This window comes from Lygodium microphyllum, chromosome 28 (assembly GCF_053477565.2).
Source record: "Lygodium microphyllum isolate KBCC chromosome 28, Lygodium_microphyllum_v1.1.10, whole genome shotgun sequence".
Classification (NCBI taxonomy): domain Eukaryota; kingdom Viridiplantae; phylum Streptophyta; class Polypodiopsida; order Schizaeales; family Lygodiaceae; genus Lygodium; species Lygodium microphyllum.
The window spans coordinates 34,430,169-34,457,822 of NC_141162.1; the positions used below are offsets into that span (position 1 = coordinate 34,430,169).

The 27,654-nt window shown below is 45.5% G+C and overlaps 1 protein-coding gene across 1 annotated transcript in view; it reads left to right on the forward strand.

Annotated features, from left to right (window-relative positions):
• Positions 1 to 16,897: 16,897 nt before the first annotated feature.
• Positions 16,898 to 27,654, forward strand: part of PTAC3 (plastid transcriptionally active 3) — a 170,795-nt gene continuing 160,038 nt past the window's right edge. The window contains exon 1 of the mRNA XM_087670108.1: positions 16,898 to 17,670. Within this exon, the coding sequence (XP_087526234.1) occupies positions 16,975 to 17,670 (696 nt within the window). The 5' untranslated portion in view covers positions 16,898 to 16,974. The remainder of the gene's footprint in view (positions 17,671 to 27,654) is intronic.

Sequence of the window (27,654 nt, forward strand, 5' to 3'; positions counted from 1 at the left end):
TCGTTCTTCCCTTTGTCATTGCATTCCACATTCTACTTCTTCTCTCTCTTTTTTCCATTCTTCCTGCTCTTGTGCTCTCTCTACTTCCAGCACAGCGAGCTCTTCCATGCCCTCTTGAAGTTTTCTCACCTGTGCTTTAAGCTTAGTCTACTATAGAACCAAGAGCTTGTATTCCCTTTGTATTGTGACTAGCTCCTTGTTCTCTTCCTCGAGTCTTTTTCACCACTATTCTTCGTCATCTTCCTTGGCCCTTAGCTCTGCTTTCACGCATGGATTTCTTTGTGTTGCAAGGCCACTTGGCAGGTCTTTCTAGCTAGGAGGCATTTGGCATTTCCCTTTCCATTTCCAGCGTCGCCATTGCCACTCTCTTCTCCTCCTTTGCCCTTTTCAACTAAGCGTAGAGCTCCCTGACATGCTCATCTTGGTCTACGGCCTACGGCTCTGTGGTGATAGCATCTACCTTTGGTCGCTTGGATCCCTATTGAGATTCAGCACAACAGCCAATCTTTTCACCCCTATAGTTGGGGTTGCCGCTCTAGAGGTGGGCATTGGGATATGTGCCTTATTGACTAATAATTGCACCTGTGCCATGAGGTTGCTAGCGTCCACTGTGGCTGGGGTGCCTGGCATTGCTATGATGGTTGGGGTAGTGGGTAAGAGGGTAGGCGGGGTTGAATGGAGCATGGCTTTACCCTTTCCTTCAGGGACGGGTGGAGACAAGTCTTCTATCGCTTCCTGGCCTATCTTGCCTAGGCGAGCTCATTGCTGCTAGTTCTTCTTGCCTCTGCACTGTTGTTCAATGCACATGTGTATAGCTTGTGCTAGGTCCTCCTCTTCTTTCCTTCTCAACTCCTCTTCTTCTTCCACAGATCTTTTTGACTCAATCTTGGCTTTAAGTAGGTCCGCTTCCTCTTTTTTCTTCCTCTCTTCCTCGTGCTTCTTCTTCGTTGACTTCTTTTTAGACGTCTTTGCCTTATATTTGCTAGATTGAGCTTCTTGCTCTCCCTCTTCTTCACTAATCGTCCTCTCACTTGATGATTCTTTGTTGTGACGAGGAGATGACTTCTCACGTGTTTCATCTGATCCCTCTTCTCCGTCTTGTGCCTCTTTTATAGCCTCTCGGATAAGGACAGTCAAGACTCCTCCATAACCTATGAATGCAGCCTTGGTCGAGGGCTTCTTCCTATTAGTTCCCTTTGATGCTGGGGATTCTTCACCCGTCCATCTACTTCCAAGGTCGAGTGTCTTGACTGATTGGTCTATGGTTTTCCTAACATAGCCGTTCCAATCCACTTTATGCAACAAATGAGCTGCCACGCTCTCCAGCACAGGCACGCCGATCCTATGCATGAGCGAATTGTACCTTAGGCTGGGGAAAAGGGTGTGGATCACCTTTGCTTGCAATTTGATTTTTGCGTTAGGAATGTCTTGGATACTTATGCCATCGTTTGTTAAGACGCTTTCCTTCTTCATCCCCAGCATGGCATAAACGTCTCTTTTGTGCCTTTTCTCCACCTTTGGTTCCAATCCCAATGCCTTTTCCAACAAAGTCTTGTTGAGTGGGACCTGCACATGCTTGGTTCCTTCCCTCCTTGCCAAGGACATTGTCCAACTCTCCTTATCAGGGTTATATATTCTCAGGAATTCCACACACTTAGTGTGGTCAAAACTTTTGGATATATGTGACGAGGTTGCACTGATCCACAATCTTTCTAATGGCTTCCTCGCTGGTCACCACCCCTTCGATGTTGTGGATGCTCCTAAACCTAAGATGGTTGTATGCCCAATTTTCAAGGGTTAGGCCATACTTTGCTCTTTCCTCTTCCATGAAGGGTAGGCGATGGGCTTGGTCTTGCTGCGACATCTTCAACTCCTGTCATAAGCCATGGTTTGCCATTAGTGCTTTTCCACCTAGATTTACTGAAAGAAAGACTTCATGCTTGGCAAATAAACTTATTTTTAGTACGTGATTAGACTTTTTCCTCCAACAGTCTAAGTCCATTAATTTCAAGTTTTATTATCAATTCCTCAGTCACAAGTTGCTTCGTCCTACCATTGAGGTCACTCATGTCCCGCATGTGTTATTTTCCTTTATGGTTCTTGTTATGTGTTTTGGTTTGTTTCACTGTGCCTCCCCCTCTTTGAATTGAGAATAATCCTTCCTAGGATTAAAGGGTTAGAGGATGAGGGCCATTCAGCACACAATGTGAGTACTTTTAACTTTGCATGAGCCAAGCATAGAAATTTGGATTATACTCAAGGTTAGCATAGCTATCCATGTCGAAAGGGCGGATGCCTACATGTGTAATATAAGTGAGAATGTCAAGCAGGAAGTCACCAAAGTCCATTCGACTAGCGACATGCAACTCCTCTTCAGTGATGATGCAATCTAAAAACAAATGTCTCTCAATGTGTTCTTCTAGGAGTTGGCTACGAATAGAAGTCAACACCCTATAGGAAGTTAGAGCAACATAGGTTGGGTCATATTCAGATGCCTTGATTGCGCGTCAATGTTCAGCATTAGTCATTATTTGGTATCCCACTTGCTCCCATTGCAATCTTAGAGCGTACCATTTTTGTAAGAAGGAGGAGTCATGGTCGATAAGCTATTCCAACTCCGCGATTTCTTGATTTGTGGCCGAGGTTGTAGTCTTGTTATATGATGTAATGAGACATTGCTTGATGGCTTGTTTGTGGGATATCTCAGTTGCAATTAATTCCCGAGCTGCTTTGGAAGCCTTGATGAATACAAATTCTGACTCTTCCCAAGAGCAAGGGAGTGTTCGTACTCTCGTTGCTCTAGGTTCGTCCAAGAGACCTAAGTCTAGTAGTTCATAGCTTTTAGCCAAGGTCATGAAAGTAGCGTCCAAGCATCGGAGGCAAGCAACCAAGCCGTCTCCCGTATTTTCAACTAAGTCCGCGGCCAAGGTTTAGATTGATCATTGCTCATAAGAGGGTCGAAGGCTTGTGGGGGGTTGAGGCTTAACAGGACTAGAGAGTTCAGTAGCCAATAATTGCAGTTTGGGTTGTTCTTTAGGTTGGAGTTTGGCCTCACATTCGATGGGTTTAGTGGGAGTTGCGGTTGTCATGCCACTAGATGCATTCAAGATGTGAGATGTATCATTAGCGCTAGAGCTAGGCATTTTGCTAGTAGCGGGCTGTGATTTTAGGCGATAGATTGGTTCAAGCCCTACTGAGCTAGACTTTGGAGGTTCTACGGACTTAGCAGCCTGATTCTCTTGTGTTGTGAGTGTCTCTAGCATGATGTTTCGTGTGGTCAATTTTGAGGGTGGAATTTGAGTAGGGCCTTTGGTTGTTTTGGCTTTAGGTAGCCAAATACAGGTGTTACCCACATAGTAGCCTTGCGCTTGCAATGAGGTCTTGGGGACCATCGTGGCTTTGACTGTGCGTTGATGTTTATGGCAAAACCTTGGCTTCCTAGGTTTTGGGTGTGGATGATGAGCCTTGCGAGGCCGTGGGTTTCTATTTCTAGGTGGCCCTCCCTGTTTAGGTACCCATTTGAATTGGGGTTCATGGGCTTCAGTGTGGATTCTAGTGGGTTGTTGGCCTTAAGGCTGGGTGGGTTGTGACGAGTCACGACCCCCCTCCTTAGCCTTGGTGGTGGGTTTCTCTACCGGTGGCTTTATGGACTTGGAAAGAGTTACACTGCCCTTGCTGAAAGCTGTAACTATGCGAACGTTACCCATGGCGAGGTGGATGCATTGCGACTCATAGTCGACATTACAACGAGCTTGCTTCTTGAAAGTTCGTCCTAACAATGATTATGTGCCTGCATTCTTAGTATTGGGCAACACATAGAAATTTATTGGCATGCTTTCAGACTCGATAGAAATTGCAACCTTGCACTTTCCCAGAAGTTTGTAGGGTTGGCCTCCATAAGGAGTGAGACTAGCATTAGTGGGCTGCAATTGCGGTTTGCCAATTTGGGTCCAAGGTCATGAGTCAAGATATTAAAATCAACTCCCTCATTGATCAATGCGTCGATGGTGCACATGTGCTTCGCAGTGACCGTCACGTTGAGGTAGGATGGGGGCATTGCTTCCTCATCCGCACCGTCTATTTCAATGATACTAGCTACTTGTACGTGGAGAGGAGGTGCTGGCATTGGGGGCTCATGCAACGGGTGTATGGGAGGGAAGTACTTCTCTATGCGGCTGCCATTGAAGAAGCCAATGCCTTCACCCTCTAGGGTTCAAGTTCCACGTTGCCAGTTCGATTGATGGTTTGAACCTTAAAAGGTTATAGCCCTCGAAACTTTAGCTTTTGTTTATGTCCTTTGACTAAGTATAGTAGTACCAGGTCACCCTATTCGAAGCTACGCTACTTGACATGCTTGTCAAACTAACTTTTATGTCTTGCCTTCTCACATATAAACGCATGGGTGGCTAGAAGTCGGGTTTCTGTTAAGCGTTCGAGTTCAATCAAGCGTTCCGTCCAAGTCCCCCTTTCCCTCCCATCTTTCTTGAAGGGTGATCCTGAGGCTTGGCAAAAAGAATTCCAAGGGGAGGATTGCATCTATGCCATATGTCAATCTAAAGGGGCTTTGTTTGACAGCTATTTAATAAGCCATGCAATAGGCCCATAAGGCCGCCATCAACTTGTTATCCCAAACACTGCGTGAAGCAGAGACAACCTTAGTCAAGACGTTTATTAGAATTTTATTTGTTGATTCGGCTTGACTGTTTTCTCGTGGATAGTAAGGCAAGGATTTCTAATGGATGATTAGGGAGGAGGACAAGAGATGAGCTATCACTTCATTGATGAAGTGGGTACCTTGGTTGCTAACTAGTTCGATGTGGCAGCCGATTCGTGAGATCACTTGCTCCCATAGGAACTTAGAGGTGGTCCGAGAGTCATTCTTTCTTGTGGCTCATGCTTCTACCCATCTTGTTAGATAATCGATAGCCACAATAATATATTTGACTTGTGAATACTATGATGCTGGACTAATGGGTCCAATGAAGTCAATTTTCCATTTTTCGAAGGGTTGTTTCCTTACGAATCGGGACTTTGGTCCTTTGGCACTCGTCACAGTGTTTCACGAAGTGTGTAGCATCTCAAAAAAGGATAGGCCACCATAACTAGGACTGCAATACTTTGCCAGCTATCACTTCTCCGCTGAAATGTCCTCGGGTGATTCCGCCATGTGTCTCTATCAGCACGTGATGCATTTCATGTTCACACATGCATCTGCGCAGTAACCTGTGTTGTCGCAGCTTGTAAAGTTGGCCTGCTATTAAGTGGTATGGTTGGATCTTTAGGATGAGCCGCCTAAGTCAGGCTTTATCTATTGGTCAAGCACTTGAACTATGTCATCTGCCCAATATGGTGTCATGTCAACTTTAAACAAATCTTTTTCGCTAGATAAATGGAATAGGTGCGCCTGGCAGTTCATCCACAATGCATTGGCCAGCCACTTCTCCTATGGGGATACGAGATAGATGGTCAACCATGTAGTGCTACTTCCCTTTACACCCTACCACGGAGAAGTCAACTTCCAAAAGCAAAAGAATCCATCTAGCAATGTGTCCTATAGTGCATGGTTTATTAACCAGATACAACAAGGCTTAGTGGTCAACAAAGAAAGTAAAAGGCGCAGCCAAAAGATAGTGCTGAAATTTATTCACAGCAAACATCATGGCCAAGCCCTCTCTCTCCATTGGTCGAGTAATTCATTTTAGTCTCAATGAGTTGTCTACTAGCAAAGCTCACTAGGTAGTCCAGGTTGTGTTCACCAAGTTGGCACAACATAGCTCCTATGACGAATTTCGAAGCATCAATGTGCACGTGGAACGTGAGTGTCCAATATGGGGCTCGTAGTATCGGAGCAATGGTTAGAGCCTTTTTTAGTTCCTCATATGAGTGTTGGTTAGCACTTCGCAGTCCATTCGAATAAAATCAATAGCTTATATAGAGGTCTAGCAATCAATGCATAGTTTAACACAAACCGTCGGTAATACCCAGTATCCCCTAAGAAGCATTAAACACCCTTGTAACCAACTGGGAGTGGAAGATCGACAATGACCTTGATCTTTGGGAAATCTGTGGCAATGCCATTCTTTGACACCACGTGTCCTAGGATACATCCACGCTTCACCCAGAACTGGCATTTCAAGGGGTTCAATGAGAGGCAGTATATCCGACATGGTTTAAGGATCGCTTGGAGCCTGTTTAAGTATTCTCGCCAAGCAAAGTGAACGCATAAGTTGTCCACGAAGACTTCTAACTCCTTCCTCATCATGTCTTTGAATATTGTACACATCAGTCGTTGGAAAGTGGTTGGTGCATTAGTCAATCCAAAAGGCATGACAATGTAGGCAAAGACTCCCCATTCAGCGGCGCATGCCGTCTTATGCCTATCGTTAGGATGCACTTGCACCTGATTGTACCCAGAGAATTCGTCCAGAAAATTGTAGGCATCCTTACCAGCTACTTTCTCAAGCATGTGCTCTGTGTATGCTAGTGGGTAATTATCTCTCTTCGTAGCTGCGTTCACCTTCTTGTAATTGACACACACTCTAATCTTTCCATTCTTCTTTAATATGATGACTATGGGGGAAACCCAATCCATGTGTTAAATTTCATAGATGAATCATGCTCTCATTAGCTTGTCGATTTCTTCCTTGACAGCATGGGCATGCTTTGGATTCATGGGATATGGTCGTTGTTTGACCGGTGTTGCATGAGGTGTCATGGGTATGTTGTGAGTCACCACACTTGGGTCCACCCCTTAAGTTCTTCTAGGGACCAAGCAAACACGTCTATATACTCTCATAGGAGAGTAATGAGACTTGCTTCATCTTGCTCAGCCAATTCATCCACTATAAAGATAGGTCGTGGTGTCTCCCCCTCCTTAGGTAAATTGACCTCCTTGACCTTGGCGGGTCCCTCGATTGGTTTGCTTGCTTGCCCCTACCATTTGGCTCCCAACAAGATCACCACCCTATCTCCCTTTTTGAACTTTGTGAATTGTTTTGGTAGGCCTTACGGTTTTCATTGTTCTTCTGTCTGCGTCTCTTTAGGTAGCTTCGGTCGTTCCTCCCTTAATTGTTGGTGCTTTGGTGGACGGGTAGGCCCCCTTTGGTGTATCTAGTCTTGGGAGGTCGAGGTATTTCAAGATCACTATCTGAGCTGACTTCTGATTCGGAATCGAACTCTCTGTCTTCGCTAGAAGAGGGGCTCTCCCCTGGCAGTCGTAGCTCAGAAGGTGAGTCCGTTCGCAACAGTGGTGCATCATTTGGCAGAGCTAGGCCTGCCCTACTCATAGTCAATTGCACCCATGTGCTCCAACCAAGTTCGATCGCAACCCTTGTGTCTGACTCCTTTCTCTACTCTAAGTGCACTTTGCTTGCATGGTCTAGGCTCTACTTATATTTTTTCAATCATATGTCTCCTAGTGTCGTACTCTAGGGTATCGACTTCCTTTTCGCTCTCATTACTAAAGGAACAACAGTCCTCATATTCGTCATCAGAGCTGTCTTTGTCCAGTTGCTCCTGATTCTCCTGGTTCTGACTATTCCCTTCTTGTTGGGTCGAGAAGTAAGGCCCAATTGTACTTCAAGTTAAAATCATGCACCTTGGACCATCGCCACTCAGACTCATCCAAGAGATCTTGGAGTGGCTTAAGGTTGCCAGCCAACTTATTGGTTAAGTATCCTAGGATCTCCTAGAGCTCACGTCTATTGCTTGGGACTCGAAATGCAACCTGAGTGGGTCTTCCACGTAGACTCCTGTCCATCATGCAGAGTAGCACTGAAGGTGTGTCCTTGAACTTATCAGTTGCCTTGACGGTTTGTTTGTACTCCTCAGTATTTGAGAACAGTAGGTCGATGGTAACAAGAACGTGCATCCAGTCTCGCTCGTCCTCAGGGCACGAGATATACTTGGTAAGAGCTCCATAGGATCCCCTAGTCTGTCCATCGCCCTTCAGCATGGTAGAGATGGTGTCTAGGTTGACTGGTGTAGTCTTCCAAGTGTCCATCTCTACTCTCACAGCTTTTGTTCAATTACCTAAGAAGATAAGACCATTGCCCCAGTCTTCTATGACTCTCGCGTTGCACATCCAAGCCCAACCTAGCAGGATGTTGTAGTCTACTCCCTTCATGACTATAAAGCCTACAAAGAATTGGATCCCTGTGAGCTTTACTAGCCAATCAGCACTCTGAATGGCTTCACCTTCATTCCATTTGCCAGTGTGACTTTACATCTAGCAATCTCGACCGGTGGGTTGCCCCAAGTTTGGAGTACCACATGACTTATCACACTCACTCTTGCCCCTGTGTCCAAGATCCCCTTTCTCATGACATCCCCTAGTGCTAAGAATGGTAGGACTGCATGCATTTTCGTGCCTTCCCAAAAGGCATTGATGTGTAGGGATTTTGGAATGGAGTGCAGCATCAGACTGGGTATTTGAGTTTCTACATCATGCTCAGATAAATCTGTGGCAACTGGCTCATTTGGTTCTTTGACCCACTGCTTAAGCTCCCGCCATAACGTTGGGTGCTGCCTAAGCAGGTCACCTAAGCTCAGAGTTACTTGAGTGGTCACCAGTGTATTGAGGAGGTTGCTATACTCGCCTCTCTTTTAGGTCTGTGGTTCTTGGCCAACGGCCCTAATTAATTTTCCGGCTTGGGGTAGTTAGACTTTATCTAGGCGACCTAGCTTGTGGTTCCCTCGTCTCTCTTGGTTTTGGTTGTGGAAGAGAGATTGGGGTGCCTATGATTGAGAGATCATCGATCTCGTCCTCTAGTATGGGCTCAACGTCCTTTAGGTGCTCCTCAGCCTCCCTCACCCATTCTTTCACCTTCTTGATGGCTTCGAGACCTTACCACTTCCCTTTTCAGCCCATCAACGTCTCTTCTTCTACGTCAATGACTTCCCCTCCAATTGGCAAAGTCGTGGCACCTTCGATTTTGAGGGTGACCTTAGCATCTAGTCTCTTCTTCCTTCGTCTTCAACTCTTTTTTCCAACTAAGGTTGTGTCACTGTTGCTAGGCCCTGGCAATGATATGCCAACCTGCTTTGTTTGCGCACGGGTCATGACATGCAATGGGATAGGTGTGGCCTCCTCGTTGAGTGTCTTGACACCAAACAACCCCAATGGAACCGATGGCTTGTTTGCTGAACTAGAGGATGGTCTCCACCTAGGGCAATCGAAAAAGAGATGAGTGATTCCACACTCAACGCATCTTAGGTCAGCCTTATCTCTATTTTCTTGCTCTCTTTTGGGGCTGCGCGAAGAAATATGTCCTGGGTGATCGCAAGTCCAACAGGCTCTTGGCTCTCTCTTCCCAATGCCATCATCAGTACTAGTTGATAGTCCATGAGGATAGCGTTGCCTTCCTCATCGTATGACACATATGGGTTTACATAAGGCTCATCGTTGCTAGGCTCGTCCACATAGTGGACTGGGGCGTCGCTCGATGGATGGGTAACGTAGGGTCCAGGCGGTCTAGGGATGCCTGTAGGATTTATTTCCATCCTAGGGATGGTCGGCTTAGCATCATTTGGTGCGTGAAGAGCCAATGGGGCTCCCCTTCCAAAGAAGTTCGATGGCCTGTTCACAAGGTGGGGTTAACTGTAAGGCTGTGGATATGGGAGCCTCTGAGGTAATCGACAATGCATGGTGTCATAGCCGAGCCTACCACAATTAGCACAAGGTCGTGACACTCAAACGGCAAGTGATTTTAGCCACAATGCACACGTTGGACATGTGGGCGCATTGGTCGTCTCATCATCTCCTGTAGTTTGGCTATGTCCATTCTAATCTTAGCTAGCTCTTTTCCCGACTCGGTGCCCTTCCCTTTGTCCTGAGTGCTTGAGTCTGCACTCTTACTTGGTGTTGAGGTTCTCTCGAAGCTCCTGACACTGGAATCTTCTTGATTTGAGCCTTTGGAGCCTCTTTCCTTGAGATGGTCATCCACTCTAATAGCTGCTTCAAAAACCCTTGCTAGTGCGTCTTGCTGCAAATGTGAGTTGCCGACCAAGGCTTTGTAGAGCTCTTCGCTTCGTATTCCGTTGACGAATACCGTGGATATCGCCCTTTCGATTGGTTTCTCACCCATGGGGATTCTATTAAAGAGGCTCCTCATGTGGATCATATAACCTCAAATATCCTCTCTCTCTTCCTGCTTGACGTTCATAAGTCACACCAACAGGTTATCGGAGCATCCAAGTTTTGAAAATCTCTTAATGAAGAGATTTTTCAAGCCATTGAAATCAGTACGCTCTATAGCATCTAGACTCATGTATCAGGTCCCGACCCTTGTTGCCTAAGCAGAGTCCGAAGGCTTAAGAGTGCTGAGTAGGATCAGTGAGGCCATTGGCCTTGCAAACATGCTCAAACTATTCCATGAAGCTATATGGGTCATCGGTAACTTTGTACTTGTCCAACTGTTTTTTATTACCACAAGGATTTTCAATTAGCTTTTAGAGCCTTGGTAGACTCCTAGTTTTGTCAGTAGCATTGTTGCCAATGTTGTAGCACTTTGTTTTGCAGCCGTGTTATCTAGCAGCCGCTTTTTCAAGAGCTCGCTCAGTGTGAGATCTTCTTCTAGCGCTCTCTCACGGACTCCTGCCCGCTAGGGCCAGCACTCTTTGGATCTCTTGCATTTCTAAATTCTGGTGCAAGTTCCTAGTTTGTTGATCCTGGTTATACGTAGTTAGGCCTTGCAGAGCCTTACGGGCGAGCTTTCTTTTCTCCTCTAGGTTTGCTATGATGTCATCTATCGGTCTACTATGGTGTTCTAGCTGGGTTTGAGTGTCATATTTGTTCACTAACTGTTGGATAACCTTAGGAAAGTCTCTTAGGTTAAGCTCTTCGTTGCTTCTATGGCCTGAGCTATCTCCCTCCATGTCTAGGACTTCCTGTTCTGCCAAGTTGTCGATCAAGTTGATAAGGCTAGGTAGATCCACTTCCACGATACTGTCTGTCCTTGTTATGTTCAGATTTTCGATTGTATCCTTCACTTGGTCCTACTTTTGGGGATTCGATCTCCCTTCTATGTCCTTGGGTCTTCTCTTATTGGTGGGTTCTTCAAGTACTTAAGTCCAGGTGTGTTCCTTGTTAATTACAATTAGTCCTCAATTTACCCTCACTCTGTGCGTGTGTGCATGCGTGCTCTTTTCTGTGCATTGTGTGAAATCAGGCTTTTAGCTTTTCTCCATCATTCTCTGAGGGTTGGAATTCAGAGTGAGTGAGAAGACAAGTGCCTAAACGACTCTATCACTCTTGTCGTGGGTTTAGCCTGATAGGCTCGTATGCCTAGTTTTTGGCGCAGTTTTTGGCCGTCCCTTCTGATTTGTAGGGTTCATTGCTAGTCTCTCCGCCTAGTCATGATTCAGTAGTGCTCTGAGACTCCACTCGATGCTGCTATCGGGTAGAAATCACTAGATAGTCGGCTAGAGTTTCCTCTATGCTTGAGTCTCTCTAATCCCCTTGTTCCTTGCGCGAGAATGGCTTCTTGAGTGTCTGATTGGCCTTTGGGTCAGTCTCAGGGTCTACGGGTTAAAATTTAAGAAAATCAAAAGTTGGCCCAATAAGTCTAAATTGCACTGGCCAAATGTTTGATTCAGCCCATCCGAATGGTCAAGGGGCAAATGAGAAAGGCCCGAATGCAATTGGTCTGAGTGTCGAATTTGGCAAGTCCAAACGAGGTTGTCTGAGAGCCGAGTGGCCGAACGGTAGTGGGCCAAATTTATTGGTTCGAGGGCTGAGTGGATAGGGCCAAGGGCTGAATTTTCAAGTGTCCGAGTTAGATGGGCCGAATGCTGAGTTGGTCTGAATGGTTGACTTGGACAGGCTGAGCGGTGGGTGTCCAAGTCAACAAGTTGGCTGAATGACCGAATACAGAGTGGGCCAAGGGCTGCTTTTGAGACTCGGCCCTCACCATCACTCGAACGGGCCGAACGCGATGCGTTTTCGTCGAGCTAACACAAAATTCACTATGCTGAGTGATCGAGGCCTTTGCACTACTCAAGCACCTCCAGATCCTAACTACACATGTAGGAGAAGGTGTGGGAATACATGTAGTGGGCAATGAACCCATTGGTGATGAGATTGAAGCAAGTCTACGCAATGAAGCTCTCTCTCACTCTCTCACTCTCTCAGGCAACCAGGGTTTCAAATGAGCTTCCCCTTGGTCTCTTGGCTGTTAAGCTCCTCCTCCACGAAGTTCTTGCCACTTCTACCCCCTTGCTTGTCGGTCTCAATCCCCTTCAACTCTCCTTCCTCCCATTTTTCACATATATGTGCCCTATTTAGTCTGTTTTACAGTAGCAAACCCTACACTTTTCCAACCGAATTTCTAACCTTAACCTACTCTAAATGCAAGAAGAATCGAAAGCAAGGTACTGAACTAATTTCTCCTACTACACTAACCATCAAAGATTAAAAAATACTTACTTGTAGCATGGATTAAAGACCACCTCCTATCTATCTCAAGCTTTGGTTCAGGGATGTAACCCTTACTTCGGTGCTCGATTTGAAGCGCGCAAGCGCTCAAGCTTGAATTCGTTGGTCCCGACAATGGAACCAAAATGTAGAGACAAGCACAAGCTCAATTGCCAAGGCCCACTGACCGCTTATTGTTCAAGCGTTTCAAGCGAGCAGTAATGGCTACCTCTCACATAGCCGACGCGCTATCCCTCTCTACAAGTGTAGTGAGCTTACCTTGATGCCCAATTGAGTTGCTTCCTCTCTCAAGCACTTTGATAGCTCCATGATTCATGATGCAAGCTCAAGCATCCTCAAACCCCTTCCTCCAAGCTCCATCCTCCATAGCCACGCGTGAGATAAGAGAAGAGAAGAAGAAGAGAGGAGAAGGTGGAGAGCTTCACCTCCAAGATCCCTCGCTCTCACAAGCTCACTCCTTCACTTTCTCACACTCCCTTCCTCACGTACTCACAAGCAAGCAAGAGAAGAGAAGGAGAGAAGAAGAAGAGTCCACTTTGCCACACACCAAAGAATGAGCTCTCATTCACTTTCTGAACTTTATATACAAAGCCCTAAATTCCTTTTGGACAGTCATCCCCTTATTCCCCTTTTCACATGGCCGGCCATAGCCTAGGCCCTTTTTTCCATTGTTCTCCTATCTTCCTAGCTTCCTTCCTACCGCCCATCTACATTTACAATTTGCATAGTTTAGAGCCCAACTCTCTTAAAATAAATCACGGTGTGCCTTGTGCTTTTTTACAAAAGTATTGACTTTTGCTTTTTCTTGAGCGCCTCTCCTTGATTTAGGATTTTTTCATACTTCTTGTGTTTCCCAATTTTTCTTGGCGCGCCTTCGTCTTCCATTCCACTTTTGCCTTGGCCTTGTCTTTTGCTTTAGATTTTTTGGATTTTCCACTTCGTTCATCTGAGGGTTAACATATCCACTTTGCCACACACCAAAGAATGAGCTCTCATTCACTTTTTGAACTTTATATACAAAGCCTTAAATTCCTTTTGGACAGTCATCCCCTTATTCCCCTTTTCACATGGCTGACCATAGCCTAGGCCCTTTTTTCCATTGTTTTCCTATCTTCCTAGCTTCCTTCCTACCACCCACCTACATTTACAATTTGCACAGGTTAGAGCCTGGCGCTCTTAAAATAAATCACGGTGCACCTTGTGCTTTTTTACAAAAGTATTGACTTTTGCTTTTTCTTGAGCGCCTCTCCTTGATTTAGGACTTTTTCACACTTCTTGTGTTTTCCGATTTTTCTTGGCACTCCTTCGTCTTCCATTCCACTTTTGCCTTGGCCTTGTCTTTTGCTTTAGATTTTTTGGATTTTTCACCTCATTCATCTGAGGGTTAACATATGCCTACTTGACATTGCCTAGTCCTATGATCCAATCATGTGCATGGTATGCAAATTTTGCCACCTTATTTGTCACAATGATCTTAACATTCTACCCTTACCCCCACAAATTCCCCAAAAAAATATGTGACGATGCATGTGTTGGAACTTCCCTAAATTTCCTAACGTCTTTGCTTTTAGCTTTGAGTCTACTTATATATTCCATCATGACACTCTCAATCCTTCTTTCAAGGTTTTGTACAATAATTTAGTGACTACCTAGGTCCAACTTCATAACTACAATTAATTGCATTAGGCTCTTCATCCTTGTTCTTGCACCCCATTTATCTTTCTGGAAAATCATAAAAGAAGTTAGGAGGAAAACATATAGTAGCACCCTCTATTTTAGGTATTAGAGATGCCCATGGCCTTCATTTATTCAACTTCATCAATAACCGCCTAGTCTCTCCGCCCACCTTATTTAAGGCACAAGGGTAGAATAACAATACACTGACCAAAAAGATGAAGAAAAGAGAAGTTGGAAAAATAAAGTGCCAACAAAGCTAGACTTAAAGTGCTAGAGTGAAAACAAATAAAAAATTCACAAATGGCCAGCCGTAGAAACAAAATTTGCCAAGTAAATGATTATTTTTAAATCCCACAATCAATGATTTCAATTCTTTGTAAAATTTGAGTTGCAAGATTTGTGCTATGCAAATTGTTCAATCCCACGAAAATAGTAGAAGGCCTAGGCCAAGAGTTCGGTGTTGTAGTAAGCATGATGACCAAAAAAGGCTAAGTGGAAGAGCAAAACCTTATCCTTAATCTTTTATATAAAATTTAAAGTTGCTAATTCAAAGTGACATGTTATGTTAGCTAACTTGAGTCTATCTATTTCCCTCTACCTCCATAACTTTAGTTTGAGCTTGGGAGTGAGTCTATTGTATGTGTAGAGCTACTCAATGAGCCTACTATATGTATAGAGCTATTCAACACAAATTTTAGCTTGAGAGAAATTATGTTGTATGTGTAGAGCTATTCAATGAGTTTGAGCTTGAGAGTGAGTTGTAGAGCTATTCAGTGAGTGTGAGATCATGGATACCTCTTGCTCACAATGTTGCATTGTAGGGAGATCAAACAAATGTTAGATCATGAAGAGGTGAATGGAGCTCATGATATGGACCCAAGAAGATTGGAACATCTCTCATCTCTCTATCATTCAAGACTATAATGGTGGAGATAAAGGTATTGATGAGTTGTTGCATTCTTCTTGAAATTTTAGATAGCTTGCACATAGTCTTGGGATATGAGTGTTATATGTGAGGAGAGGATGAGAGAGTAGGATCATAGAGTAGACCAAGTGAGAGATATGTTTCCATAAAGTGTGTAGCTACCCATGGGGCAATAGGTGGTTTTGTCTAGTTGCGTATGTTGAGATTCTATTGTTTGGTAGGTCCTATAAAATCATGTTCTTTTACATGCAAGAGTTCACATACTATGGATGCGACAAATCAAACCTTGCACATATACTTATGCAATAGTTGCCACTTCTCTATCAAGGCAATTATCTGAAGTAAATCAATGTAGGACATTCAATCATTTGGCATAGTTTTGGCCAACCAATGAAGAACATAGACTAGCATTAGACCAAGCGGCCTTTGAAACCAACCGACTTGATAACGATCCACTCCCTTTGCATTCATTTTAACCAATACTATAGAATATAGAGTAGCATTAGACCAAGGAGCCTTTGAAACCAACCAAGTCAATAAAGATCCACTCCCTTTTCACATTCATTTTAGCCAATACTATTGAACAATCCCTTTTACTAATGAATTGATGTGCTTTGCTTAAGCAAAGTTGAGAGAAATGACAATAAATACTTTGACAACATTCCCTATCATCTTTAGGAGAGTTGTTTTTCTATATGCATCAAGGTATTGAATAACTTCACATATTGCATACTTCACTTCTAGCATGTTGAGTCATTGATTGTGTATCACGATAACAAAATCCTCTTTCTACCTTTCAGCATGCATCTTTACATTGCCATACTCACCTATTGCATTATGTTCCTCCATAGAGAAGCACTTAGAGAAGGAAGAGGCTATTTGTTTACAACTTAAGAAGGCTTGGTATGCATTTGTCACTAAGAGCTTCTATGTGATTCACAATTCACTAAGTTTCCAACAATCAAACCCACCTCTTTTAATTCAAACAACCAAGTGTTTATATTTTTAAAAGTTGGTCAATTTGTACAGATTAAGTTATGGAGTTTTCTTGGTGAACTTTCATTGATTTTGAACCTTCATATTATGTGGACGATAGTTTGAACATGCTGTCAGTGTGATTGTTTGACTTAAGGGTCATAGAGTGGCACTTTGATCTTGAATGGCATTTGCTCTTAAGAATTATCTAATGATGTTTATTGAAGAGCTTCACATATTGCATACTTCACTTCTAGCATGCTGAATCATTGATCATGTATCACAACAACAAAATCTACTTTCTACCCTCCACTATGCATCTTTACAACTCAGTGGAGCTTCCCTCAGTGGAGTTTTCTTGGTAAACTTGCGTTGATTTTGAACATCCATATTATGCGGACGACAATTCGAATGTGCTGTTAGTGTGATTGTTTGAATCAAGGGTTGTAGACCAACATGCCGTATTAGAAGAGCCATTCTAGAGTGGCACTTTCATCTAGAATGGCATTTGTTCTTAAGACTTATCTAATGATGTTTATTCCACAATGCTTGGGCAAATGGGCAATGCATCTGTAGAGCATGGTGAATGGTTTCTCTACTCCTATACTACGTTGGACACCATGATGCAATCTTCATGAACTTGGCGGCTCTATCTTTCATTGCTAATTTCTTCTCAGTAATCACCTTCATGAGCAGCACGTTGGATGGGGAATGAAGTAGAGAGACTCAATTATATTTATTCTTTTGATATGTTAATATAAACAATTTTGTATTAAAAAATGATGTTTATTGAAGGGCTCTAGAAGAAAATGACATCTAGAATGGCCTATCCCTTCTCTAATGATGATGATGATGATGATGATGTTTTAACGTCTAATGCTGAAGCGTGGGGTTTATCCACCAAAAACCTCTGTCAACCTGTATTTCACGGTCGCGGACCAATTCGAGACTCGAGAGCACATCAATGGCAGCCTGCTCTCATTTTCCTTCGGCTTCCTCCTTACAGAAAGCATTCCCCTCTCAGGAATCTCTGTCTCCGCAGCAGGAGCCGTCCCTCAACCTTGCGCTCGCTCGCTTGCGCCTGCTCACCACTCCAGGATCGCGAAGAAGAGGACGCCGCAAAAGCACCTGGCAGGGCTCCTCGTTTGCCTCTCAAAGGCTTGATCCTGTACAATACTCCATTTATCGGTGGGAGGACGCAAGAACCATACATGTGCCTGCGCGCGCATCCTCTGACAACAACAGCACACCTAATGGTTTCAAGTCTAGGCATTATGCGGACCCGAGCTCTGAAAATCCTCTGCGCCGGAGGAATGATGCTGGCAAGTGGGAGAGTGTGTTTACGACTTCTGAAAATGAGCTGCCTGCGTCGTGGTATGCATTGCAGAAATCAGAAGACGAGCTTGTTGCAAGCTCAAGCACCTTGAGTGGCAGGGATTTCTGTTGGCAGCCTGCTGAGCTAGAAAGAGCTGGCATTGGTGGAGAGACTGACCTTCGTTTCATGCTTTTGGAGCTGCTGATGGAGCGAGCACGCAGCATGGATGCGGCCGGAGCTGAGGAAGCAATGCTCGACATGACTATTGCAGGATTGAAACCAGGTCCAAGGTCATACCATGGCTTGGTTGTGTCATATTGCATGTCAAGAGATCCAGAAGGAGCGGTAAGAACTTTCCCAACACAGCTTACTACAAAATCCAATTGTCAATGTTCGTTAGTCAAAACATTCTGGCTTCAGCTTTTGGTTGTGGCATTTATTTTCATAGATATCTTTAGGGATCACAGGTATGTTTAGGTGGAAAGACAGATACATGTTTGTGTAAGATATCTAGGGCTGTAAGCTTTAGTTTGGCAGAGTTGCCTTTGTGTTCAAGCAAACATGCACTTTGGTGCAGTTCTACATTCATTGAAACTTGAAAGACGTGTTTTCAATAGCAATGGCCGTGACAGGCATGGATCAGCAGAGCCCTGGTAGATGATTGAAGAATCAATAATAAAGCATAGGGCCCAGTTTTGGTATCTTACTATAAGTCGTATAGTAGCACCCCAACGAGCATCCCATTCTAGAATTTGAATCACAAACCAAAGGTAATCATTGATTGAAGAATAACTAGGCAAGGTACTAGGTTTAACTAATCTTGTTTCCAAGAGCTCATTTACTTGCTACATCCTTTATATGTGAGAGTGCACAATGGAAAAAGAACATGAACAAGGAGAGAAGAGGAAAGAGGAAGCCAATGAAAGAAGAGAATGAAGTGATAAATCTGCACTGAATCTGATTGAAAGTTGAATACAAAGAGTGGACTGATCAGTCTGTGCACATAGCCCAAGGCGTTTATGAGGGCACTGGATCAGGCTGATGATGGAAGGCAGCACTGGAAGATGGAGGAATGTCATGAATGTTGGAGTGAGCTGAAACCTGAAAAGCAGAATGATAGCTATCAATAGCTGAATTGCTATATAGTAGAAAAGTCAAAAAATTGGCCGAGTCGATCAAGGAACATGCCAAAATGTTGGCCAACCTGCCTAAAAATAATAAAATAATGCATGCAGCCAAATACAATGTTGATTGCAGTATACTGATCAATATCACCTCTAGCCTGGTGTGAACAAGCTCTCTAGCCACACTGAAAAAGAAATACAAAGAGATGTAAACTATCCTCTGCCAGTGTGAAGACACCTAAAATTGATTGAAGAAAAAATACATGCTCTAGAAAGATATGCCTCATTTGTCAAAACACATGACAAATTGAGTGTTAGAGCTCCTAATATTCTCGTTTGACTTAGATTGAGGCTCATAGGTAGGAGATGATTGTACAAGACATGACTACTAACATCCCCTCTCAAATCTTGGATGTGGTTGAAGGTCAAAGAAAACACAATGGATCCAAGGATGCAAGAAGAAGTGTTGAGCTAAAAATGCGTTCTAAGCTTAATTAGTTCTTAATTACAGCCCCAAAACTCAAAATTACCAAACTTTTACTGAAAAGAAATGTGATCCTAGAGAGTGTATGTCTCCCTTAAGCCAAACCCTGATTTGGAAGGACCCATCCATCTATAAATAAAGAGACTTCCCACCACTCAACTCAATCTCATTTTTGCATATTGTAGGTGTCAAAAGTAGTGGAGCAATGGAAGCATAGATAAGTGCTGAAATAAACTGTTGAACAGAAGTTAGAAGAGAAAGAAAATAGAAGAACACTGCAAAAGAAGAAAACTTAGAGATGTGCTCAAAAAATGAAATCCATATACCAAACACAAGAATGATGCATAAACAGTGAGTCTTTGGCTCCTAGGCACTGGCACATGCTCCCTCTCTCCACAAAACCTATAGGTGATGATGCGTCTAAATGAGGGGGAGCCGAGTATGTAAAGAAGAAAATAATGCCAAAATAGGGGTAGGTCGGCCATCATAAAATGCCTCGAATAAGCATCATAATGATCATAATAAAATTCCTAAATAACCTAGCCATGCCTGACATAGGTTAGACTCACACACGAGCTGTCTGAATCGCTAATACTCTCTCTCAAATCATGGGTGATGTGATACAATACAATGATACAATGATAATGACTCATCATAGTCCATACAACATGGAACCACTAGAGTAGAACCATGGATACCAAGTAGTGGGCGATCAAGCCACCACCAAGGGGCCTCGGAGAGAACCTGATGTTAATGTTGATTGCACCAACTCTGGAAAATAGAGAAGAGTTATAATAGATCTCTATGTTTGTCAACAGTGTCTCGTAGTAGCATACAAGAGTAGCTTGTCAAAAATGCCTTTGAATATATGTAGCCATGGATTTTGTGCCTTTGGCTAAGACTACCAAAGTGTCCCCTCATATGAGCTCGGTAGACAAGCCGGTAGACGAGGAGCCAATCTCGCTCTTTGTCAAATAACAACCCATCATGAACTTGGATGTCAATCCCCGCTCTAGGATTTGAACCTGCCAGACTTAGGTCGATTAGTCAGTGACGTCTTTCCTTGGAACTTGTGCACCTGTATATCTATATAGATAAGGCTTGTCTGTCCCATCTCACCACCCTCTTACACTCTCTCTTTGGCAATGGAGAGTTGTGAGGGATCACTTGGGCTAGAAAGCAATAGAGAGGGGTAGGCAAGCCTTTCCCTTGTTGTGAAGAAGTGGATCCTTGCCACGCCTTGGACTTCCCTTTGGCTAGAGGATCGGAGTGGGAGTGGAAAAAGAGGATGACTTGTTGGAGGAGTTTGCATTCTGCTTCTTCTTTTTCTCTTGCTTCTTTTGTGAGGTTGATAACACCTTGTAGTCCTTCCACAAGTATCTCTTATTACTGTAGTGATAAAATTGGGCCTTTGACTTCTGCTTCTTGTCACCCCTCTTTGAAGCTGTAAAGGCCTCATTGGAGCCTCCGTAATGAGATGAAAGCCTTACCTGTAAGCGGAAAGACGCCTCGTGCTCAAGCAGCATCGAGAACATATGTGTAAAGCTCATCGGTGTAGATGATGTCTGCGCCGGCAAGGCATTGGCCACTCCATTAAACTGCGGGGGAAGCTTGTAGAGCACCGTTCCCATGACATGTGCTTCTGGAAGGGCAGACTATATGTTTCAAAGTTAATTCTGTACCTGTGTAACATGGAGCAAACATGATTGAATGGTGTCCTTTGGCTCAAGCTTCATTTGTTGAAGTTGTTCATAAAGGGTCACGACATGCATGCTGGTGCCTCATACTGTTAGAGTGCAGCGATGCGGAAGCATAGGACAAAGACTGAGAGAGGGTGAACACAGAGAGAAGAGAGAGAAAAGGAGATAGTGTAACACAGAAAATCTGCAGTGTAGTGTGCTGTATAAGAGTGTAGAAATATACACGGGGGCAGAGAAAATGTCTGCGTGTGTGTCTGTCTTGAAGACCTCGATCTTCGTCAGCCCAAGCACAGTCAGTCTTAGTAGACAGATCTCAAGATTAGAATGAATCAGAGAGTGTGCCACCAAGTGGCTATATATAGCCAAGAAGGTATCAGGTTGGTTGAATAAAATAATAAGAAAACTGTCCGACTGTGCAAAAACCACTGTCCGACTATGCAAAGCTGCTGTCCAATTGTACCAGTGCCACGTGGCATCTTGCCGTACTGCTGATGTGATATCCTGCTCTGTCCATACGACTTTGCACATTGCTGTCCAAGAACTGATGACGTGGCACTTGACAGATCTGTCCGACAGAGATAAACCCTAACATAGCCTGTCCAGGGGATGAATCTACCTCTAACACCTCCTCTTAGATCCTGGACGAGGCATCAGGTTGAGAGATCTGGAATGCTGATGAAGTAAAGCTTGGGGAAGCGCCTTCGTGAACAAATTTGCAAGATTATCCTCCGTCTTGTAGTACTCCAAATTAATGGTTCCATCTAGAAGCTTCTCCCGAATGAAATGATATTGGATCTCAATGTGCTTCATCCGGGCATGGAATACAGGTGTTCGGACCAAGGCCACGCAACTCTCATTGTCGCACTGCAGAAGAGTAGGACGAGTCTAGGGGAAGCCAAGCTCATCCAATAATCTCCGAAGCCACACAACCTCACATGTGGTGGAAGACGCAGCCCGATACTCCACCTCAGTAGAAGAAAGGGCTACCGTGGGCTGCTTCTTGCTACTCCAAAAGATAACACCTGTACCCAAGGTAAAACAATAGCCTGTAGTAGACCGCTGGTGGTCCACATCGCCAGCCCAATCCGAGGCATTTCAACCTGCAAGAACAAGATTTGAAGCATTTGTACTTGTTGGATAAGAAATCCCTAAGTCAGAGGTCCCCCTCAAATACCGAAGAATCCTCAGGGCAACATGCCAATGCACGTGTTTGGGTTCACCCATAAACCCTGCCAAAAGACCCACAGCAAAACAAAGATCAACATGAGTGTTAAGAAGCCAAATCAAGGATCCAATCAACTAACGGTAGCGGGAAGCATACGTCAAAGGAGAATCTGAGTGTGAAGTGGCCTTCCAGTCTAGATCCATAGGAGTAGTAATGGTCCGACAAGTCTCCATCTCAAAAGTCACCAAGAGCTCCTAAATGTATCTCTGCTGAGAGATGAAAATCCCCCCTGAGACTGATAAATCTTGTGACCCAAGAAGAAAGGAAGAAGCCCCAAATCCGTCATCTTGAACGTTTGATGTAAAGTTGTCTTGGTCTCTTGGACCTTCTGTGCATGATCCCCTGTCAGAATCAAATCATCAACATACAACACAAACTACACACGACTAACCTCGGAAGTGTGCACATACAGTTGCGGATCAGCCTTGGAGTGCCGATATCTCAACTTCGACTAAAGAAACGAGTTAATCTTCTCATTCCATGCACGCGGAGCCTGCTCGAGGCCATACAAGGCCTTCTTCAACCTGCAAACTTTCCCATCCGAGGATCCAAAGCCAGGAGGCTGCTTAACATAGATTTCCTCCTGCAAGTCACCATTCAAAAAGGCCGACTTCACATCCAACTGATAAACAGGCCATCTCCTATGGCCAGCCAAGGCAAGAACAGCTCGAATAGTCGCCATACGAGCAGTGGGGGCAAAAGTATCATGGAAGTCAATGCCTGGGCGCTGTGCAAAACCTTTAGCAACAAGGGAAGCCTTGTGCTTGTCCAAAGAACCATCGCTAAGGTACTTGGTCTTGAAGACCTACTTGACACCAATCACCTTCTTGTGAGAGGGACGAGGCACAAGTGACCAAGTGCCATTCCTCTCAATAGCCTCCAACTCGGTTTCCATAGCCTTCTGCCAAGGGTCAGACTGCAAGGTCTCCTTCACTGAAGTGGGTTCTCGATCCTGCATGACACGGGCCATCAAACAATAGTTAGAGCAAACAAGCTTCGTAGAATGTGCTTGATTTCTCCATGACCTCTGCGGTCCATCCTGCAGTTCCCACTCCTGAGAGACCCCCGCGATTCCTGAATCTCAGAGTGTGTCACGGGCCCAACGAGGAGGATGCCGGACCTCTCCCCATCGCTCTCCATCTGCTGAAGACTAGGGTACATCCACCTGTGGAAGCTTCTCTGGGGTGGCCGGTGGAAATGAAGACTCTGAATCAAAAGAAGAATCTCCATCAAGAGGCTCTGGCTCCAAAGGAACTGTCTTGGGAGCCCAACTCTGTTAGAGATCATAGCCTGACTGGAGGGCAGGCAGCTGCACAGTCGGACCAGCAGGGCAGCTGCACAGTCGGACTGTGCAGTCGGACTGCCACGTGGCAGTCCGACTGCCTGCAGCCCAGTCGGCTGCATTTAATGCAGCCGACTTATTCAAGCTGCGCCCTATTTTCTGGCGCCCTAGTTCGTGGCAGTTTTCGACTATTTATAGTCGACGTTTCCAGCAGTCTGGCCACTCTTCTCTGTCGCAGATTACAGACCGGTGCCGTGCAGATTTCTGTCTCTGTTCACAGATTTCAGACAGCAGACAGTGCAGACTGCAGCAGACTTCGAGGTGGACAGCAGGTCGCATCGTCGAGGTGGAGACACGCAGTCCAGCGCACTGCGCCCGTGTATATCTTTGTATTCAGCATTCTTTATACAGCAGATCTTCATTGTCCACTGTCTCTTTCTCTCCCTTCTCTCTCTGCGTTCTCTCTCTCTCAGTCCTACGCTTCCGCACCGCTGCACTCTGACATGGTATCAGAGCAGTGTTTGAGGGCTGACTGAGCGTAGAATCAACCTGAAGGGGAGTTTCCATCGCGACACAAATTTGCGTTTTTTGCGTTTAAGGGCAGACAGGAGGGCTGCGCCTTGGAACAAGGCTGAAACGAGTGTGGGCGCACAGGAAAGGAGTATAGGTGGTGGATTTGCTGCTGTTTACTGCTGTTTGACGCGGAGGAAGTTTGAGTTTTCAACCTAAAAGTGCAGGTTTTGCTTTTTCATCGCCTCCGGCGGGTGAAGAAGCTTCGGGACGCGGAAGAGCCTTAGCAAGCTGAGTTTACCCAGTCAGAGGGGGCTGCTTTTGCGTTTGAGAAGGCATTGCAGGTGAAGATGTCTACAGAGATGGACTTGGAGTTCCAGGCGATTATGGACCGGAAGGTGCCTGTCCTACCGGCTCTTCCTACAGATTAGAAGCTCGACGGCGACAACTACCGCATTTGGCGCGTTATGATGTTGGCCATCCTTGAGTCCTATGATTTGGCGGAGTTGGTACAGGAGGATATTGACCGGCCTTCGGTAAGAGATGAGTCCAAACTCTCTTCCGATGCTCGTGCGGAGTTGGCCAGGGCCCAGTCTCATTGGGACAAACTGAATGCCAGGATTCGATCCTTTCTCTTTCTATCATGCACTACAGCCGTGATCGCTCACATCGAGCACTTGACGGTGGCTCGTGAGATATGGTTGGAGCTTGATCAAATGTACAATCGGATGACCCTGATGAAGAGGGTTTCTTTGGAGGTACAGATGCGGACCTTGTCCGTCAATAAGTCTTCTTCGCTAAGGGAACACATTAACAAGCTAAGGCAGCTACAGATGCAGGTTCAGAATGCGGGGAAGCCGATTTCCTCCGAAGACATGGCGATCACACTATTGTCCCAGTTGCCGCCACGATTCGGTACATTTTACTCTGCCCTTATTGCTTCGGGGCGAGAGTCTACTCTTCGTTGGGAAGAGTTGGTTCCTATGGTCTTGGACCAAGAGGAACAGTTAAAGGGACAGAATGCTTCCAAGTCGGAGGCGTTGACAGGTCAAGCCTCTCAGAAGAGGGGGAAGGACCAAAAGAAGAAGAAGGGGGATAACAAGTCCAAGAAGGACAAGGAGAAGGACAAGGACAAAGACTCCACATGTCATATTTGTGGAAAGACTGGCCATTGGAAGAAGGATTGCCCTGACAAAGACACGAAGGACACCAAGAAGAAGGATACCAAGGATTCTGGAGCGGTGGCTGCACCCTCATCAGCTGCATTTCTACATCTAGTTGACATTGAGGACGCTTCACTGAATGCTTCTGATGCTGCGATGACGGCTTCCCAAGCTCGAGAGTGGATTGTTGATAGTGGTGCCTCACGGCACATGACTCCTTCATCAGATGGTGTTGCCCAGCTGCGACCTTCGCGTGGGCAGGTTCTCATTGGCGACAGCTCTTCAGTTTCTGTTGCAGGTCGGGGTAAGATGCAGCTTATTCCGGATGGACGAGGTGGCACCCATACCTCAGAGGTTTTGCATGTACCAGGATTAGGGTACCATCTCCTTTCAGTTCATAAGATTTGCTCCCTTGGTCTTTTGGTGGAGTTTGATAGTTCTACAGTGCGAGTCCTTGATCGTGAATCGAGGAAGGTTCTCTCATCCGGATATGAGGAGAACGGCATTTACAAACTGAAGTCGTCCACTGCTCTCTCTACTCTTCTTCTTACCTCACAGTCACAGTCTGAGTTATGGCATGCTCGGTTTGGTCACCTGAACTATGACTATCTTCGGAGGGCGTCACGTGGACAGCTTGTTCGAGGGTTGCCGGATATAGTGGTGAGCTAGCAGCCATGTGTCTCCTGCATACGGGGGAAGCAGCATAGAGATGCCATTCCCCACACCGCTTCGCGGCGGTCTACTTCACCGATGGAGTTAGTATCTACGGATCTATGTGGCCCTATGAGGAATGAGTCCCTGCGTGGGAGCTCGTACTTCATGCTGATCGTGGATGACTATAGCAGGATGACATGGGTCTATTTTTTGGCACTAACGTCAGAAGCTTTCTCGCACTTCAAGGATTGGCTTCTCTTTGAGGAGAACCGATCAGGCCGGAAGTTGAAGACCTTGCGATCCGACAAGGGAGGTGAATTTGTGTCTAATGAATTTGGTCGGTTTTGTGCAGATAGAGGAATTCACCAGGAGTTTGCCAATACCAATACTCCTCAAGAAAATGGTATTCTAGAACGGAAGAACCGCAGTGTGATCGAGATGGCGCGCACCATGATGGAGCACCGACAGACCCCTCAGGTTCTGTGGGCCGAGGCTGTGGCTACTGCCGTCCACATTCTTAATCGATCCCCTACTTCGGCCGTGGAAGGGATGACTCCATTTGAGGCTTATTTTGGGACGAAGCCAGATGTTTCTTACTTTCGAGTCTTTGGGTGTGATGCTTATGTTCACATTCCCAAGGCTCACCGTGATAAATTTGAAGCGGCTTCCCGAAAACAGGTATTTGTTGGCTACAGCTCCCAGTCCCAAGGCTACCGACTGTATGATCCCGTCAAGCGGGATGTGTACACTAGCCGTGATGTGCGGTTTGTGGAGGTTCCGGCTACTTCAACGGGTGAGGAGCATCCCGTTCTTGGAGATCCAGGGGAGAGTTGGGCTCCTTCAACAGTTCCACTGGAACCCGTGCCTTTTGATTATGATTCTGTTTCTGACACAGAGTCTATTCTTCCACCGGACCCTTCTGAGGAGTTACCACTGGTGGATATTCCAGAGTCTTCTGCTGATGGAGAACGACGAGGGGAGGTTCGGCCTCCTCCTCGCTGGGCCCGTGACACACTCCGTGATTCAGGGATCGAGGGGGTTCCTGAGGAGTGGGGACCGCAGGATGGTTCGCGGCGGTCACGGAGGCACCAGGCGCATTCTTCGGAGCTTGTTTGCTCCAACTATTGTTTGATGTCCCGTGTTATGCAGGATCGAGAGCCCACCTCCGTGAAGGAGGCTTTACAGTCCGCCCCATGGAAGAAAGCTATGGAAGCTGAGTTGGAGGCTATTGAGAGGAATGGCACTTGGTCACTTGTGCCACGCCCCCCGAAGAAGAAGGTGATTGGAGTCAAGTGGGTCTTCAAGACTAAATATCTCAGTGATGGTACTTTGGATAAGCACAAGGCTCGCCTTGTTGCTAAGGGTTTTGCCCAGCGCCCAGGGATTGACTGTCATGACACCTTTGCCCCCACAGCTCGTATGGCAACCATTAGAGCTGTTCTTGCTTTGGCTGGCCATAGGAGATGGCCTGTTTATCAGTTGGATGTGAAGTCGGCCTTCCTGAATGGTGATTTGAAGGAGGAGATCTACGTTGAGCAGCCTCCTGGCTTTGGTTCTTCAGATGGGAAAGTCTACAGGTTGAAGAAGGCCCTGTATGGCCTCAAGCAGGCCCCGCGAGCTTGGAACGAGAAGATTGATTCGTTCCTCCAGTCTCAGTTGGGATATCGGCGGTCCAAGGCCGATCCGCAGCTGTATGTTCACACTTTCGAGGATGGTTGTGTGCTGTTTGTATTATATGTTGATGATTTGATTGTCACAGGTGATGATGCACAGCAGGTCCAGGAGACAAAGTCAGCTTTACATTGGACGTTCGAGATGACGGATTTGGGGCTACTTCATTTCTTTTTAGGCCATGAGATTTATCAGTCTCAGAGGGGGATCTTTCTCTCCCACCAGAGATATGTACAGGAGCTCTTGGTGTCTTTTGAGATGGAAGATTGTCGGGCCCTCTCTACTCCTATGGATCCGAATTGGAAGGCCACTTCCCATTCAGCTTCTCCTTTGGCGGATGCGTCCCGCTATCGACAGTTGATAGGGTCCTTGATTTGGCTTCTCAACACCAGGGTTGATCTATGTTTTGCTGTTGGGCTCTTGGCAGGGTTCATGAGTGAACCTAAGACGGTGCATTGGCAGGCTGCTCAGAGGATACTTCGGTATCTGAGGGGGACGTCTGATTTGGGGATTCAT